General features: G+C 44.1%; 1 protein-coding gene across 4 annotated transcripts in view; it reads right to left on the bottom strand.

Moving 5' to 3' along the window:
• Positions 1-16909, bottom strand: part of NKAIN1 (sodium/potassium transporting ATPase interacting 1) — a 242880-nt gene that overhangs the window by 58713 nt on the left and 167258 nt on the right. For 2 of the 4 annotated variants that reach the window (XM_077295597.1, XM_077295594.1), the window contains 3 exons: positions 15848-15985; positions 14701-14781; positions 13968-14165 (listed from right to left, as the gene is read on the bottom strand). In XM_077295597.1, coding sequence (XP_077151712.1) covers positions 13968-14165; positions 14701-14781; positions 15848-15907 — 339 coding nt within the window. In that variant the 5' untranslated portion in view covers positions 15908-15985. Of the gene's footprint in view, positions 1-12978; positions 13856-13967; positions 14166-14700; positions 14782-15847; positions 15986-16909 lie in introns of those variants that run through there. The other 2 variants (XM_077295596.1, XM_077295595.1) reach the window with 2 other exon arrangements.

Raw genomic sequence — 16909 nt, 5'->3', positions numbered from 1 at the left:
CGTCAGTTAAGAGTCTTCAGAAGTTCTTAGGTTTCGCTAACTTCTACCGTCGTTTTATCGCTAATTTTTCTAGCATTGTGAAACCTTTGACGGATATGACCAAGAAGGGCTCCGATGTGGCTAATTGGGCTCCTGCTGCCGTGGAGGCTTTCCAGGAGTTGAAACGTCGGTTTACTTCGGTGCCTGTTTTGTGCCAGCCTGATGTCTCGCTTCCCTTTCAGGTTGAGGTGGATGCTTCAGAGATTGGAGCAGGGGCCGTTTTGTCGCAGAGAGGCCCTGGTTGCTCTGTTATGAGACCTTGCGCCTTTTTCTCTAGGAAGTTTTCGCCTGCTGAACGAAATTATGATGTGGGCAATCGGGAGTTGTTGGCCATGAAATGGGCATTTGAGGAGTGGCGTCATTGGCTCGAGGGTGCTAAGCATCGTGTGGTGGTCTTGACTGATCACAAAAATCTGATGTATCTCGAGTCTGCTAAACGCCTGAATCCTAGACAGGCCCGCTGGTCATTGTTTTTCTCCCGTTTTGACTTCGTTGTCTCGTATTTACCAGGTTCAAAGAATGTGAAGGCCGATGCTCTTTCCAGGAGCTTTGTGCCTGATGCTCCTGGAGTCGCTGAACCTGTTGGTATTCTTAAGGATGGAGTTATCTTGTCAGCTATTTCTCCAGATCTGCAACGTGTGTTGCAGAGATTTCAGGCTGATAGGCCTGATTCTTGTCCACCTGACCGACTGTTTGTGCCTGATAATTGGACCAGCAGAGTCATTTCCGAGGTTCATTCCTCGGTGTTGGCAGGTCACCCAGGAATTTTTGGCACCAGAGATCTGGTGGCCAGATCATTTTGGTGGCCTTCCTTGTCAAGGGATGTGCGGTCATTTGTACAGTCCTGTGGGACTTGTGCTCGAGCTAAGCCTTGCTGTTCTCGTGCCAGCGGGTTGCTCTTGCCCTTGCCTGTCCCTAAGAGACCTTGGACACATATCTCCATGGATTTCATTTCTGATCTTCCGGTGTCTCAAGGCATGTCTGTTATCTGGGTGATATGTGATCGCTTCTCCAAGATGGTCCATTTGGTTCCTTTGCCTAAGCTGCCTTCCTCTTCCGATCTGGTTCCTGTGTTTTTCCAGAACGTGGTTCGTTTGCATGGCATCCCTGAGAATATTGTGTCAGACAGAGGATCCCAGTTCGTTTCCAGATTCTGGCGATCCTTTTGTAGTAGGATGGGCATTGATTTGTCGTTTTCGTCTGCTTTCCATCATCAGACTAATGGACAGACGGAGCGAACTAATCAGACTTTGGAGGCTTATTTGAGGTGTTTTGTCTCTGCTGATCAGGACGATTGGGTGACCTTCTTGCCATTGGCTGAGTTTGCCCTTAATAATCGGGCTAGTTCCGCCACTTTGGTTTCGCCGTTTTTCTGCAACTCTGGTTTCCACCCTCGTTTTTCTTTGGGTCATGTGGAACCTTCTGACTGTCCTGGGGTGGATTCTGTGGTGGATAGGTTGCAGCGGATCTGGAATCTTGTGGTGGACAACTTGAAGTTGTCACAGGAGAGGGCTCAGCGCTTTGCCAACCGCCGCCGCGGTGTGGGTCCCCGACTACGTGTTGGGGATTTGGTGTGGCTTTCTTCCCGCTTTGTTCCTATGAAGGTTTCCTCTCCCAAATTTAAACCTCGTTTTATTGGTCCTTACAAGATATTGGAAATCCTTAATCCTGTATCCTTTCGTCTGGATCTTCCTGTGTCGTTTGCTATCCACAACGTGTTTCATAGGTCCTTGTTGCGGCGGTACGTTGTGCCTGTAGTTCCTTCTGCTGAGCCTCCTGCTCCGGTGTTGGTTGAGGGCGAGTTGGAGTACGTGGTGGAGAAGATCTTGGATTCTCGTCTCTCCAGGCGGAGGCTTCAGTACCTGGTCAAGTGGAAGGGCTATGGTCAGGAAGATAATTCCTGGGTGGTCGCCTCTGATGTTCATGCGGCCGATTTAGTTCGTGCCTTTCACGCCGCTCATCCTGATCGCCCTGGTGGTCGTGGTGAGGGTTCGGTGACCCCTCACTAAGGGGGGGGTACTGTTGTGAATTTGCGTTTTGCTCCCTCTAGTGGTCATTAGTGATTTGACTCTGGAGCTTCTGTCTTCTCCTATATGCTCACCTGGGCCGTTAGTTCAGGGGCGTTGCTATATAAGCTCTCTGGACCTTCAGTTCAATGCCTGGCATCGTTGAAATCAGAGCTAATCTGTTGTGCTCTTGTGTTCTGATCCTGGTTCCTGCTTGTTAAAGCTAAGTCTCTTCCTTGCTTTTTGCTTTTGTTTTGTTTTGTATTTTTGTCCAGCTTGTTCCAATCTGTATCCTGACCTTTGCTGGAAGCTCTAGGGGGCTGGTGTACTCCCCCCGGACCGTTAGACGGTTCGGGGGTTCTTGAATCTCCAGCGTGGATTTTTATAGGGTTTTTGTTGACCAAATAAGTTATCTTTCTTTATTCTGCTATTAGTAAGCTGGCCTCTCTTTGCTGAACCTGGTTCATTTCTGTGTTTGTCATTTCCTCTTACCTCACCGTTATTATTTGTGGGGGGCTTGTATCTTGCTTTGGGGTCCCTTTCTCTGGAGGCAAGAGAGGTCTTTGTTTTCTTCTCCTAGGGGTAGTTAGATTCTCCGGCTGGCGCGAGTCATCTAGCGATCACCGTAGGCATGATCCCCGGCTACTTCTAGTGTTGGCGTTAGGAGTAGATATTTGGTCAACCCAGTTACCACTGCCCTATGAGCTGGATTTTTGTATCTCGCAGACTTACACGTACCTCTGAGACCCTGTCCACTGGGGTCATAACACACTCCTATGTTTATTGGGGCGCAAGGCATGCGGATGTGTGGCGCAAGGGAAGACAACTCTGTTTTTCCAGGGAAGTGGCTGTGATCAGGTGGTTGGCATTCAAGGGATTGGATTGGAACAAGGTTAGGCAGGAAGTGCACAGTAGTGTCAGGTTGGATAAGCAGCCCGACATTTTGGTTTTGCACGTCGGGGGAAATGATTTGGATGTTCGCCCGTTTCGTGAGTTAGTGAGGGACATCAAGCACGATTTACTCAGGTTATGGATATCTATTTGTGATTTTACTGTGGTGTGGTCGGATATTGTCCCGAGGACACGCTGGCGGCATGTTAGATCAGTGTAAAACATCAATAAAGCGAGAATTAAGATAAATCTGGCGTAGTGTTGAGCATTCCGATACCGCAAGTATCGGCTATCGGCCGATACTTGCGGTATCGGAATTCCGATACCGAGATCTGATACTTTTGTGGTATCGGGAATCGGAATCGGAAGTTCCCAGTGTATGGTTCCCAGGGTCTGAAGGAGAGGAAACTCTCCTTCAGGCCCTGGGATCCATATCCATGTAAAAAATAAAGAATTAAAATAAAAAATAGGGATATACTCACCCTCTGACGCGCCCTGGTAGTAACCGGCAGCCTGCTTTGCTTAAAATGAGCGCGTTCAGCACCTTCCATGATGTCACGGCTTCTGATTGGTCGCGTGCCGCTCATGTGACCGCCACGCGACCAATCACAAGCCGTGACGTCATTCTCAGGTCCTAAATTCCTAATTCTAGGTATTTAGGACCTGAGAATGACGTCACGGCTTGTGATTGGTCGCGTGGCGGTCACAGGAGCGGCACGCGACCAATCAGAAGCCATGACGTCATGGAAGGCCCTAAACGCGCTCATTTTAAGCAAAGAAGGCTGCCGGTTACCAGCGGTGATGTCCAGGGGCCTCCGGAGAGGTGAGTATATCAATATTTTTTATTTTAATTCTTTACTTTACACGGTAATATGGATCCCAGGGCCTGAAGGAGAGTTTCCTCTCCTTCAGACCCTGGGAACCATCAGGATACCTTCCAATACTTGGTGTCCCATTGACTTGTACTGGTATCGGGTATCGGTGATATCCGATACTTTTCGGGTATCGGCCGACACTATCCGATACCGATACTTTCAAGTATCGGACGGTATCGCTCAACACTAATCTGGTGGTATCCAGTTTTGTAATCAGGAATGGGGGCATGGCGATGCGTCATTTTGAGTTGGAGGAAGGGGGCGAGGAATTTCTGCTGGGAGATGGTGTGCATTTGAATGCGGTGGGCATTGATTTGTGGGCCCTTGGTTTACAGAGTGGTATTGAGAGAGCAATAGCAGTTCGGTGTCGGGGGGTCTCCAGTATTTGAGGTGGTTAAATACCCTCGCTGTGGCAGTTGGAGGGGTCCTTGAAGTTGGTAGTAAATTGGCCTGGGGGGATCTGCCGGGATATGGATTATTCAGTTGGTGTGAGATTATGGTTTCTGGTCTGGTGATTTTGGGGGAATTTTGGCAACGGTGGGCCGGATTCCCTGGTTTAAGTGGACAATAGTACCCAGTGGGGTAATGGCTGGGAGTAATTTATGGTCTGTTTTTGTCCAAATTTTCTCGTATGGTTAACCACCAGATTTTGAGCTTCAAGGACCCTCCCTATGTTATTTTTCACTGTTAAATATGTTTTATAATAAAGGCCCCTGTGGCTGATTATTATCCAAGTTTAGAGTCTTGTCTTTATTTTAGAATGGGCACCGGGTATGGGGAAGGGGCAGTTTAAGATGAAGGGGATTAGAGATGTGTGAATAGCCCCCACCGGGATATCAACAATACCAATGTCATGTTGTAGTGCCCAGTACGTTGTGATGCCCAGCTCATGCTTCTGGAGACAAGCACCTGTAAATTGGGCAGGCTGTCATAGCCACAGAAATACCAAACATGTAGACGTTAAATGTGTTTTGGGCACACTGGGGTTCAGAAGGAAGGGGGGCATTTGGATTTCAGAGTGCAGAATTTGCTGAATTTCTTTTGGGGTTTCCGTTAACAGATGACAGACCTGAGTGGGGACTTGCTTTTTTTGTGGATTGAGTTGAAGTTTTTGTTGAGAACATTTTACATAACATTTGGGATCACATTTATCCAGAGCTCTACGCTGAGCACTTACATCGGGGTTTACATCTAAATCTATGAGTGACTTGATTTAGATGAAACCCCTGAGGCAGAATGAATAAAAAACAGCAATTCAGGAATTGTTTTTCGTCTTGTTTTTTTTTATACCGCTCTGCGTGTGGTAAAATTGATACTGCAGCTTTATTCTTCGAGCCAGTACGATTACAGCGATATCACATTTAGGCATTTTTACATAATAAAAACTATTTTATAGAAAAAAGAATTATTTTTGCATTGCTTTATTCTGAGAGCTATAACTTTTTTTATTTTTCTGCTGACGGAGATGTATGGCAGCTCATTTTTTGCGTTTTTGGTCATTTTCAGAGGTACCATTTTTATTTACATTTCATTTTTTTGATTGCGATTTATTCCACTTTTGTTCAGCGGTATAAAGCATCATTTTTGCATCATTTTTTATTTATTTTTTAACAGTGTTCTCTGAAGGGGTTAACTAGTGGGACACTTTATAGGTTGGGTCGTTCCGGGCACGGCAATATCAAATATGTCTACTTTTTTTTATTTTCATTTTTACATAAATAAATGTATTGGATTAATATTTTTTCTTTTTTTTTTGTCCTTCAATTTGTGATTTACAGTGACTGATTGCTGAGCTAATACTCTGTAATGCTTCTGTACTGCAAAGCATTAGATCAGCATCTGGCATGAAAGGAGGAGGCGTGTCATCTCGTACTCTGAGCATGGGCTGACAGGCCACCATCCCCAGGTGACCCCATGGCTATCTTTCTGCCCAGAGTCACCTTGGAGACCATCGGCATAAAACGCGATCGCATTGAGTTGTGCTGATGGACGCACAGAGGGAGCTCCTTCCCTCTGTGATGCCCCACGATGCAGCTGTCACTATTGACCTAGTCATCACAGATGTTAAACGCCCGTGATCGGTGTTAGCACTGATTGTCGACATTGCTGCAGTTACAGGTGATTTTAAGGAGTTAGCTAGTCCATTCCTGCCCCATAAATAGTTTTTTTGTCCAAGAGAGATGACATATCAGGACAGGGACCTAAATCTGAAGGATGCCTTGGCATTGCCAGTTGGGCTCAAATATATTGGCCAATCTATGCGCCAAGTACCTTATTTTTTACTGTAATTCATAGCAATTTTACAGATTAATATTTCATATATTCATTATATAGCGTTTTTCCCATTTTCCATGGCAGTAATGCAGTTTCAATGTTCTAGAGTAATCATTTTTAGTAATTCATGGTGCAACCTTATAGTTTTTCAAGTCATATGTTTTTTGGTTGGCACCTGTTCACACTAGCTTAGATGTGCTGGTCCTTTTTCTCTATTTATATTGTTGCAGAGTGTCAGTTCTCATATTGAGCTGACACCCCCATTTGATTACGGCGGCGCTCAGCGTGAGCCCTCAAGATAATGGCGCCGCATGTATGCTGCAGTTTGAGGGAATGGAAGGGGTTAAAGAGAACCTGTCAGTAGGATTTTGGAAAGCAAAGTATACACTTAGCCATATTGGTGCTGTGATACTGATTAAAATGATACCTGAGGTGAAGAAATCCATTTTGTGGTCTTGAGTAATCTTTGTGTGAAGTTTTGGTTTAATGTTATCCTTGTGCAACAGGGCAGGCCTGTGGTGCAAGCACAATCGCATCTCCATGTTATCCACCTTCTTCTTAATATGTATGTTCTGTCCAGCCATATAATTGCTGTCTAGAAAGTTTAGTCATTTTTTTTTATGTCTCTGTTATTACAGACATTGTATTTTTGTGTGTATTAATCCTTCATATATTTCATATTGTAAGGTAACAGCACCACCAGCTGGCCGTTTAACCCCTTCATGACCCAGCCTATTTTGACCTTAATGACCTGGCCATTTTTTGCAATTCTAACCAGTGTCCCTTTATGAGGTAATAACTCAGGAACGCTTCAACGGATCCTAGCCATTCTGAGACTGTTTTTTCGTGACATATTGGGCTTCATGATGGTGGTAAATTTAGGTCGATAATTTTTGCGTTTATTTGTGAAAAAAACGGAATTTTTTTGTGCGGTTCCGCAGCGTTTTTTTGTGCGTTTTTGCTGCGGTTTTCTTGCGGATTTGCTGCGTTTTTTACCCCTGCGGTTTTCTATAATGGAATGGATACAAAAACGCTGCAGATTCACAAAAAAGAATTGACATGCTATTTCTTTAAAACCGCAGCGTTTCCGCAGCGGATTTTCCGCAAAGTGTGCACAGCATTTTTTTTTCTCATTGATTTACATTGTACTGTAAATCAATTGCGGATCTGCAGCGTTTCTGCACTGCAAAAAACGCTGCGGATCCACAGAGAATCCACAACGTGTGCACATAAAGAAGTTTATTAACCCTTCAGGTGCTTCACAGCAGCAGAAGCAACATGGAAGGAAAAAATGAACATTTAAATTATTAGTCACAAAATGATCTTTTAGCAACAATTTTTTTATTTTCCCAAGGGTAAAAGGAGAAACTGGGCCCCGAAAGTAGTTGTCCAATTTGTCCTGAGTACGCTGATACCCCATATGTGGGGGGAACCACTGTTTGGGCACACGGTAAGGCTCGGAAGGGAAGGAGCGCCATTTGACTTTTTGAATGAAAAATTAGCTCCAATCGTTAGCGGACACCGTGTTGCGTTTGGAGAGCCATTGTGTGCCTAAACATTGGAGCTCCCCCACAAGTGACCCCATTTTGGAAACTAGACCCCCCAAGGAACTTATTTAGATGCATAGTGAGCACTTTAAACCCTCAGGTGTTTCACAAATTGATCTGTAATAATGAAAAAGTACTTTTTTTTCACAAAAAATTTCTTTCAGCCTCAGTTTTTTCATTTTCACATGGGCAACAGGATAAAATGGATCCTAAAATTTGTTGGGCAATTTCTCCTGAGTACACTGATACCTCACATGTGGGGGTAAACCACTGTTTGGGCACACGGTAAGGCTCGGAAGGGAAGGAGCGCCATTTGACTTTTTGAATGAAAAATTTGCTCCAATCGTTAGCGGACACCATGTCGCATTTGGAGAGCCCCTGTGTGCCTAAACATTGGAGCTCCCCCAAAAGTGATCCCATTTTGGAAACTAGACCCCCCCAAGGAACTAGTCTAGATGTGTGGTGAGCACTTTGAACCCCCAAGTGCTTCACAGAAGTTTATGACGCAGAGCCGTAAAAATAAAAAATAATTTTTCTTTCCTCAAAAATGATTTTTAGCCCGCAAGTTTTTATTTTCACAAGGGATAAAGGAGAAATTGGATGCCAAAAGTTGTTTTCCAGTTTGTCCTGAGTACGCTGATACCCCATATGTGGGGGTAAACCACTGTTTGGGCACACATCAGGGCTCGGAAGGAAAGTAGTGGCGTTTTGAAATGCAGACTTTGATGGAATGATCTGCGGGCGTCACGTTGCGTTTGCAGAGCCCCTGATGTGCCTAAACAGTAGAAACCCCCCACAAGTCACCCCATTTTGGAAACTAGACCTCCAAAGGAACTTATCTAGATATGTGTTGAGCACTTTGAACCCCCAAGCGCTTCACAGACGTTTATAACGCAGAGCCGTGAAAATAAAAAAACATTTTTCTTTCCTCAAAAATAATTTTTTAGCCCAGAATTTTGTATTTTCCCAAGGGTAACAGGAGAAATTTGACCCCAAAAGTTGTTGTCCAGTTTGTCCTGATTATGCTGGTACCCCATATATGGGGGTAAACAACTGTTTAGGCACACGTCGGGGCTCGGATGGGAGAGAGCACCATTTGACTTTTTCAACGCAAGATTGGCTGGAATTAATGGTGGCGCCATGTCGCGTTTGGAGACCTCCTGATGTGCCTAAACAGTGGAAACCCCTCAATTCTAACTCCAACACTAACCCCAACACACCACAAACCCTAATCCCAACCCTAACCATAACCCTAACCACAAGCCTAACCCTAATTCCAACCCTAACCCCAACACACCCCTAACCCTAATCCCAACCCTAACCCCAACACACCCTTAATCCTAATCCCAACCATAACCCTAACCACAAGCAAAACCCTAACCCCAACACACCCCTAACCCTAATCTTAACCCTAATTCCAACCCTAACCCCAACACACCCCTAACCCTAATCCCAACCCTAACCCCAACACACTCTTAATCCTAATCCCAACCATAACCCTAACCACAAGAAAAACCCTAACCCCAACACACCCCTAACCCTAATCTTAACCCTAATTCCAACCCAACTCTAATTCCAACCCTAACCCTAAGGCTATGTGCCCACGTTGCGGATTTGTGTGCGCACCGGTTTTGAAAAATCCGCAGGTAAAACGCACTGCGCTTAACCTGCGGATTTACCGCAGATTTCCAGTGTTTTTTGTGCGGATTTCACCTGCGGATTCCTATTATGGAGCAGGTGTAAAATGTTGCGGAATCTGCACAAAGAATTGACATGCTGCGGAAAATACAACGCAGCGTTTCTGCGTGGTATTTTCTGCACCATGGGCACTGTGGTTTTGATTTTCCATAGGTTTACGTGGTACTGTAAATGTGATGGAAAACTGCTACGAATCCGCAGCGACCAATCCGCTGCGGAACCCCAGCCAAATCCGCACCGCGTGCACATAGCTTAATTCTAACCGTAACCCTAATTGTAACCCTAACCCTAATTGTAATCCTAATTGTAACCCTAACCCTAATTCTAACCCTAACCCTAATTGCAACCCTAACCCTAATTCAAGCCCTAAGTGCAACCCTAACCCTAATTCTTACCCTAATTGCAACCCTAACCCTAATTGCAACCCTAACCCTCAGTGCAACCCTAACCCTCAGTGCAACCCTAACCCTCAGTGTAACCCTAAGTGCAACCGTAACCCTAAGTGCAACCGTAACCCTAAGTGCAACCATAACCCTAAGTGCAACCCTAGCCCTAACCTTAACCCTAGTGGAAAAATAAAAATAAATATTTTTTCTCTATCTTTTATGTTCCCTACCTATGGGGGTGATAAAGGGAGGGTTATTTACTATTTTTTAGTTTGATCACTGTGATAGAACCTATCACAGCGATCAAAATGTACTTGGAAAGAATCTGCCGGCCGGCAGATTCGGCGGGTGCACTGCGCATGGGCCCGTCATTTTGGAAGATCGCGGCGCCCATGGAGAAGACGGATGGACACCGGGAGGGACATCGGAGCTCGGTAAGTATGGGGGGGTGGGATCGGAACACGGGGGGGATCGGAGCATGGGGGGAGCAGACAGGAGGACGGGGGGAGCGGACAGGAGGACGGAGGGGAGCAGGGGACATGACAGGACGGAGAGGAGGAGATCGGTGGGGGGGGGGGGGCAGATCAGGGTCTCCAGCCATGGCAGATACTATTGCAGCATCGGCCATGGCTGGATTGTAATATTTCACCAATTTTCATAGGTGAAATATTACAGATTGCTCTGATTGGCTGTTTCACTTTCAACAGCCAATCAGAGCGATCGTAGCCACGGGGGGGTGAAGCCACCCCCCCTGGGCTGAAGCACCACTGCCTGCAGGTCGGGTGAAATTGGAGTTAACCCTTTCACCCGATCTGCAGGGACACGATCCCTCCATGACGCCACATAGGCGTCACAGGTCGGATTGGCACCGACTTTCATGACGCCAACGTGGCATCAAAGGTCGGGAATGGGTTAATGCATAGATTCTAGTTTAATTTGCAATGTCTTGTGGGAAGTTCCTAGGGCATTGTGGGATTGTTCCTGTTGCATTATGGTCTTATTATGACACTGTGAAGGGAACAGCAGCCATTATTCCTCCATGTGTCTTAGGAGAAACTACACCATTTGTGTTCTTCATGCTCCTTAAACAGCCTGCTCTAAGCATAGTTGTTAAGCACTATCTATGTGTTATAATTCTGTGTTTATCAATACGTTTGCTGTACTAAGTAGGTAATCATCAGTTTGTATTACCTCATGTTACCTGTGTATTGCGTACTATTTGTGTTTCATGCTCTGTGCAGTTATATATTCTGAAATGCTCCTGTTACTGCATCCTATAGTTTCACCCTTTCCTATCACATCTTTAAGAGGCTGTAAAATTGTAACCTTCTTTTATTGATTGCAGAAGACAGGGGGTTTAGCTACATGTCTCATTGCATACCCTGCTAACGTGTATGAGGACAGTATAATGTACATGCGCCACCCACTGTCTTCACCAGTAAGATGTTTTGAGCATCAACGATATATGTCTTCTCTTCGGAGCGCACACTGTGTGCAGAAGACCAGAGCAAGAGTGTGCTGAAGAGAACACATATATCACAGCTGATCTATGTCTTCTCTTTGGAGAGCACACTCTGTGCAGAAGACCAGAGCAAGAGTGTGCCAGAAATATTCTGATTATAGGCCAGCTATAGCTTGTGTTGTAGAATTGCCAGTCCTACACCACCTTACTTGATGTCTTTACGTGTCAGGGAACATGTAACTGACAACTGGGGACAAGATTGCAGTGGTCGGCCACGGCTGCTGCACTGCCATTGCTTTGTACGGCATATGACCACAATTAGCCACTGTCTATCGCATGTAACCACAGCCTAGCCACTGTCTATCGCATGTGACCACAGTATAGAAGAGTGTGCCGAAGAGAACACATATATCACAGCTAATCTATGTCTTCTCTTCGGAGAGCACACTGTGTGCAGAAGACCAGAGCAACAGTGTGCCGAAGAGAACACATATATCACTGCTGCTCTATGTCTTCTCTTCGGAGAGCACACTGTGTGCAGAAGACCAAAGGAAGAGTGTGCCGAAGAGAACACATATATCACACGGATCTATGTCTTTTCTTCGGAGCGCACACTGTGTGCAGAGGACCAGAGCAGGATTGTGCCGAAGAGAACACATATATCACCACTACTGAAACATCATTCTAGTGAAGGCAGTGGTTGGTTAATGTACATATTAAGAACAAGAAGGATAACTTGGAGATGTAAATGCGCATGCGCCACTGGTAGCATTTTGTTGAAGATAATTTTTTTAAATACCGCAGGAATTATTATACCGGCACGATGTTGTACCGGCATGGATCAGTGACCTGTCATTCAAAAAGGAGGACAAATAAGGGACCAAAGCATCAGGCCTGCACGGATGCATGAATGAAAACTTCACACAAAGATTACACAAAAAGCATAAAACGGATTTTTTTCACCATAGGTATCATTTTAATCCGTATCACAGAGTCAATATGGCTATGTGTGTACTTAACTTTGCTAAATCCTGCTGACAGGTTCTCTTTAAATCATATTTCTGCATACAATGCATTTCGGAGGCAGGTCCCATGCAGCCTCTCCCTATGTGTGTGTGTATAAGGAGATACAACTAAATCAAGAAACGTGTGCACTGCCTTTCAACTTGTGGTGCTCAGGTAGGTTCCAACACCATGACAATATATAATGAAACCTGGCACTCAACTTTTTTAACTGGAAATATATTTATTATCAGCAACAAAACGTTTCGGTCCCGGACTGGACCTTCATCAGTTACGTGCTATGTAAGATATTTTGGAGAGACGTGCCCGTATGAGCAGATGATGATTAGTTTTCCATAAGGATGCAGCGTGTTAACCTGTGTAGAGCTGTATGGGCAAAATCCGTATAGGGATGGCGTGGCTGACGCGGTGTTAACACTCTGCATCCTTATGGAAAACTAATTATCATCTGCTCATACGGGCACGTCTCTCCCAAATATCTTACATAGCACGTAACTGATGAAGGTCCAGTCCGGGACCGAAACGTTTTGTTGCTGATAATAAATATATTTCCAGTTAAAAAAGTTGAGTGCCAGGTTTCATTATATATTGTGTATAAGGAGAGACCTGTCAGTGTAGCCAAACAGGAAGGGAAAAAGCCGCTAGGAACAAGCCTCTTGGACTAGTCATGTGAGACACATTTCAAAGATTGCCACATGGTGCCTGATTCATGCTGTTCGTGGTTCGTACATCATGAATTCCCATTATATCACACATGGCAGATTTACTGACAAACAACAAGGAAATTCTGTGATGTCTCAATGTGGAAATTGGGTGAAAGCATTTGGTGTGTGCAATAATCACCAGCTACATTAATTCATCTACCAGATGCCTCTCTATAATGACAAATTATGTTTTAAAAATTATTGCATATTTTAGATTTTTAATATGACAATAACAGTATAACTATAAGCTATATAATGGGCACCGACAACCACTGACATTTGTTTATAGTTGTATTTCCTGCTCGTTAACTGTAAACACAGACTCTATAGTGGCAGAATAGCCTTTATGGCGCCATGGCTTTCCTACTGTGTAAAGCACGTCACTCTCCCTACACATGACTAATGCCAGTCTGACCAGTGATTGTGGTTCTCTATAACCAACCTAAAGCCTATTGTCAGGACAAAGCTCAGGTGCCATCATAAGTATCCAATTGGCACCTGGCACCTAGGCCGAGGACTGTCCACAGGGTCACTAGCATTTCATAGGCATGTATTATCTATCAATGACAGATACTTTATAGCTATTCCCTAAGTGCTGTAATTTATGCTAATACCAATATTTTTGTATTTGTAGTTATTTTTATTTGCTGCTTGCATCTCACATATTGATCTCATGCACAGTCAACTGTTCTCTTCACCACAGATAATAACAATTTTATGGTTTTAATCACATGAATTGAACTCTTAATTATCTTTTATAGGCTTTCATTGGATACACACTTATAACCCTCTGTCCCTTTTAAGTCTGATTTTTATACAAAAGAATTGAGAGTTCATGTCGTCAGCTTTTGTCTTTGCCACTGTTGCTTGACAGGGTACAGGAATGAAGAAATGGTAAGGCAGCAGTAACGGTTTTCTCTCATTTGCATCCCTCTTGGACACAGCAGAAACTACAGAAGGATAATTATAGAGGTTGGGAAATCAGCAGCAATTTTAGTCAAGTCCAAAATTAATAATGTTGACCTTCAAAGCTAAAACTCTCCTGTTTTTATTCATGCTCACCGCCAGAAAGATCTGAAGTGCACTGCTCAGAGCTTCAATGTAAGGATAGTCAAGAAGGCAGCCAGTCACTGTGATCATGTGATGATCAGCCAGTGACAGTAGTGGTGTACGAAGAGGTGTCACTAGGCAGCCTGGTCCATTCTCCATCCACCATGACCGATGCAGGGAGGTGTTAAAATTCATTATCAGGTCCCTGTGCTGGAAACATCAAAAACAACAATTTCTATTCCAATTTACACATTATTTATAGCATTGCCAAATAAAGTATTTAGAGTCAAATATGATATTAGATGCCATACTGGGTAAGCCTTTCATAAAGATGACTCTTCCAAAAGGTTTTTATTTTTTCAGAGGATGGGACCATTGGTAGTTAATAGTGATGATGGAACGTGCTTGGATAAGGTGTTTTCAGAACATGCTTGGGTGTTATCCAGGTATCTGGGGCATGCGCGAATAATATGTTTTAGTCCCCACAGCTGCATGATTCGCGGCTGTTAGATAGCCTCCACAGGCAATGTTGATACATGTTACAGCTGTAAAATAGCTGCTAGACATACTGCTGCGAGGACTCGAACATATTATTCACGCACGCCCCAGACACTGGGATAACATCAGAGCATGCTCAAATAACACCTTATCCAAGCACATTCACTAATTACTAGCAGTTAACCAAGTTACATTAGATTTAGAAATACTCTACAGTATATGGAAATAACAGTATGTAATGTCTTACCTGTGATAAATGCCCCACTTCCAGATAAAAACAGATTATAAAGGCATTCCACGCCACCCATAATGCCAGCCACACAGAATACTGAATGAAAACAGAACAGACAGAATTTAAATGGAAATGTGATAATTGGAACAGTCTATTCCACATTTTTCTCCTGTTATCCACCATAACCTGACCTATGTAAACTTGTATCAGTGGTACGGCACATCTACTAAAATGCCTATAAGTGAGGATATGAGCCGATATGTGACAGTGGCTATGCTGTGGTCACATGCAATTGACAGTGGCTATGCTGTGGTCACATGCGATAGACAGTGACTAGGCTGTGGTCACATGCGTTAGACAGTGGCTATGCTGTGGTCTCATGCAATTGACAGTGGCTATGCTGTGGTCACATGCGATAGACAGTAGCTAGGCAATGGTCACATGCGATAGACAGTGACTAGGCTGTGGTCACATGTGATAGACAGTGGCAATGCTGTGTTCACATGCAATAGACAGTGCCTAAGCTGTGGACACATGCGATAGACAGTGGCTAAGCTTGGTCACATGCAATAGACAGTGGCTAGGCTGTGGTCACATGCCATAGACAGTGGCTAGGCTGTGGTCACATGCCATAGACAGTGGCTAGGCTGTGGTCACATGCCATAGACAGTGGCTAGGCTGTGGTCACATGCCATAGACAGTGGCTAGGCTGTGGTCACATGCAATAGACAGTGGCTAGGCTGTGGTTACATGCGATAGACAGTGGCTAATTGTGGTCACATGCCGTACAAAGCAATGGCAGTGCAGCAGCCGTGGCCGACCACTGCAATCTTGTCCCCAGTTGTCAGTTACATGTTCCCTGACACGTAAAGACATCAAGTAAGGTGGTGTAGGACTGGCAATTCTACAACACAAGCTATAGCTGGCCTATAATCAGAATATTTAGGACTGTATGAGAACTCTGCTCATGCATTTATTATAAGGTATGTAGCTTTGTAATCGGCTCTAAAAAACTAGAACGTTGATTTTATTTTGCAAATATACATTTATAGGATGTATTGGCACAGAGTAAGCTCATGATCAAGCTATGAGCATTGTATCTACAGTGTGATTGTGCTTGATCTTTGGCTAAAATCTTCTCATAAGTAACCATCTTACTTACCAAGATCAAGTATTTAGATCTGTAATGTAAAGTGCCAAATATCCCCAAGATGACAGCCATGATGTGCAGGAAATTGGCTAGTATTGGAGCCCACTGGTAGCCGAGGAAGTCAAATATTTGCCTCTGTAGAGCAGCTGCCTGTCATAATTTAATACAAAAATCCATGAGATAAATGGTCAATCTTCCAGGGTCGTAAAGTGGCCAAACATTATGATTTGATGGAGTAAAGAGAACAAAGTGACCCAATGATGATTCACAACTTAGGAATCTATTCAATATTTATGGGGCCTTTAAAAATACCATTGAGTGAGGGAAACACATGAATAGACCGAGCAGCCTGTAGATTATGCTGCAAAGGATCAGGGAACAAGAGGGTTAAAACAATACTATCAATGATATTGATGAATAGGGTCATTAAAAAGCTGTTAACCTCAGAAGCTTGCAGTTTATTGGATTATTGAACAGAAAAATATTCAAGCATTAGAATTCACTCACATATTATTGGACACAGACCCATGCAGAGCATTTCAAAAGTATTCATGCCCTATAATTCTCTCCTTTCACTTAAAGGGAACCTGTCACCTGAATTTGGCGGGACCAGTTTTGGGTCATATGGGCGGGGTTTTTGGGTGTTTGATTCACCCTTTCCTTACCCGCTAGCTGCATGCTGGCCGCAATATTGGATTGAAGTTCATTCTCTGTCCTCCGGAGTACACGCCTGCGCAAGGCAATATTGCCTTGCGCTGGCATGTACTCCGGAGGACAGAGAATGAACTTCAATCCAAAATTGCGGCCAGCATGCAGCCAGCGGGTAAGGAAAGGGTGAATCAAACACCCGAATACCCCGCCCATATGACCCAAAACTGGTCCCGCCAAATTCAGGTGACAGGTTCCCTTTAATAATCATACACTGAAATATTGGATTTCATTTTAGATTTACACTGTATGTACAATATCAGATAGATAGTCATTTGACATATCGAAAGATAATATAGATTATGAGTAACATTATTATTTACCACCTGGTTAACTTGATTTATTTGGGGAATAACACTTTATCAG

Source organism: Ranitomeya variabilis, chromosome 3 (assembly GCF_051348905.1).
Source record: "Ranitomeya variabilis isolate aRanVar5 chromosome 3, aRanVar5.hap1, whole genome shotgun sequence".
In the NCBI taxonomy this organism is placed as follows: Eukaryota; Metazoa; Chordata; class Amphibia; order Anura; family Dendrobatidae; genus Ranitomeya; species Ranitomeya variabilis.
Note: the sequence above shows the minus strand (reverse complement) of the source record. Positions and strands in the feature narration are given on the sequence as shown.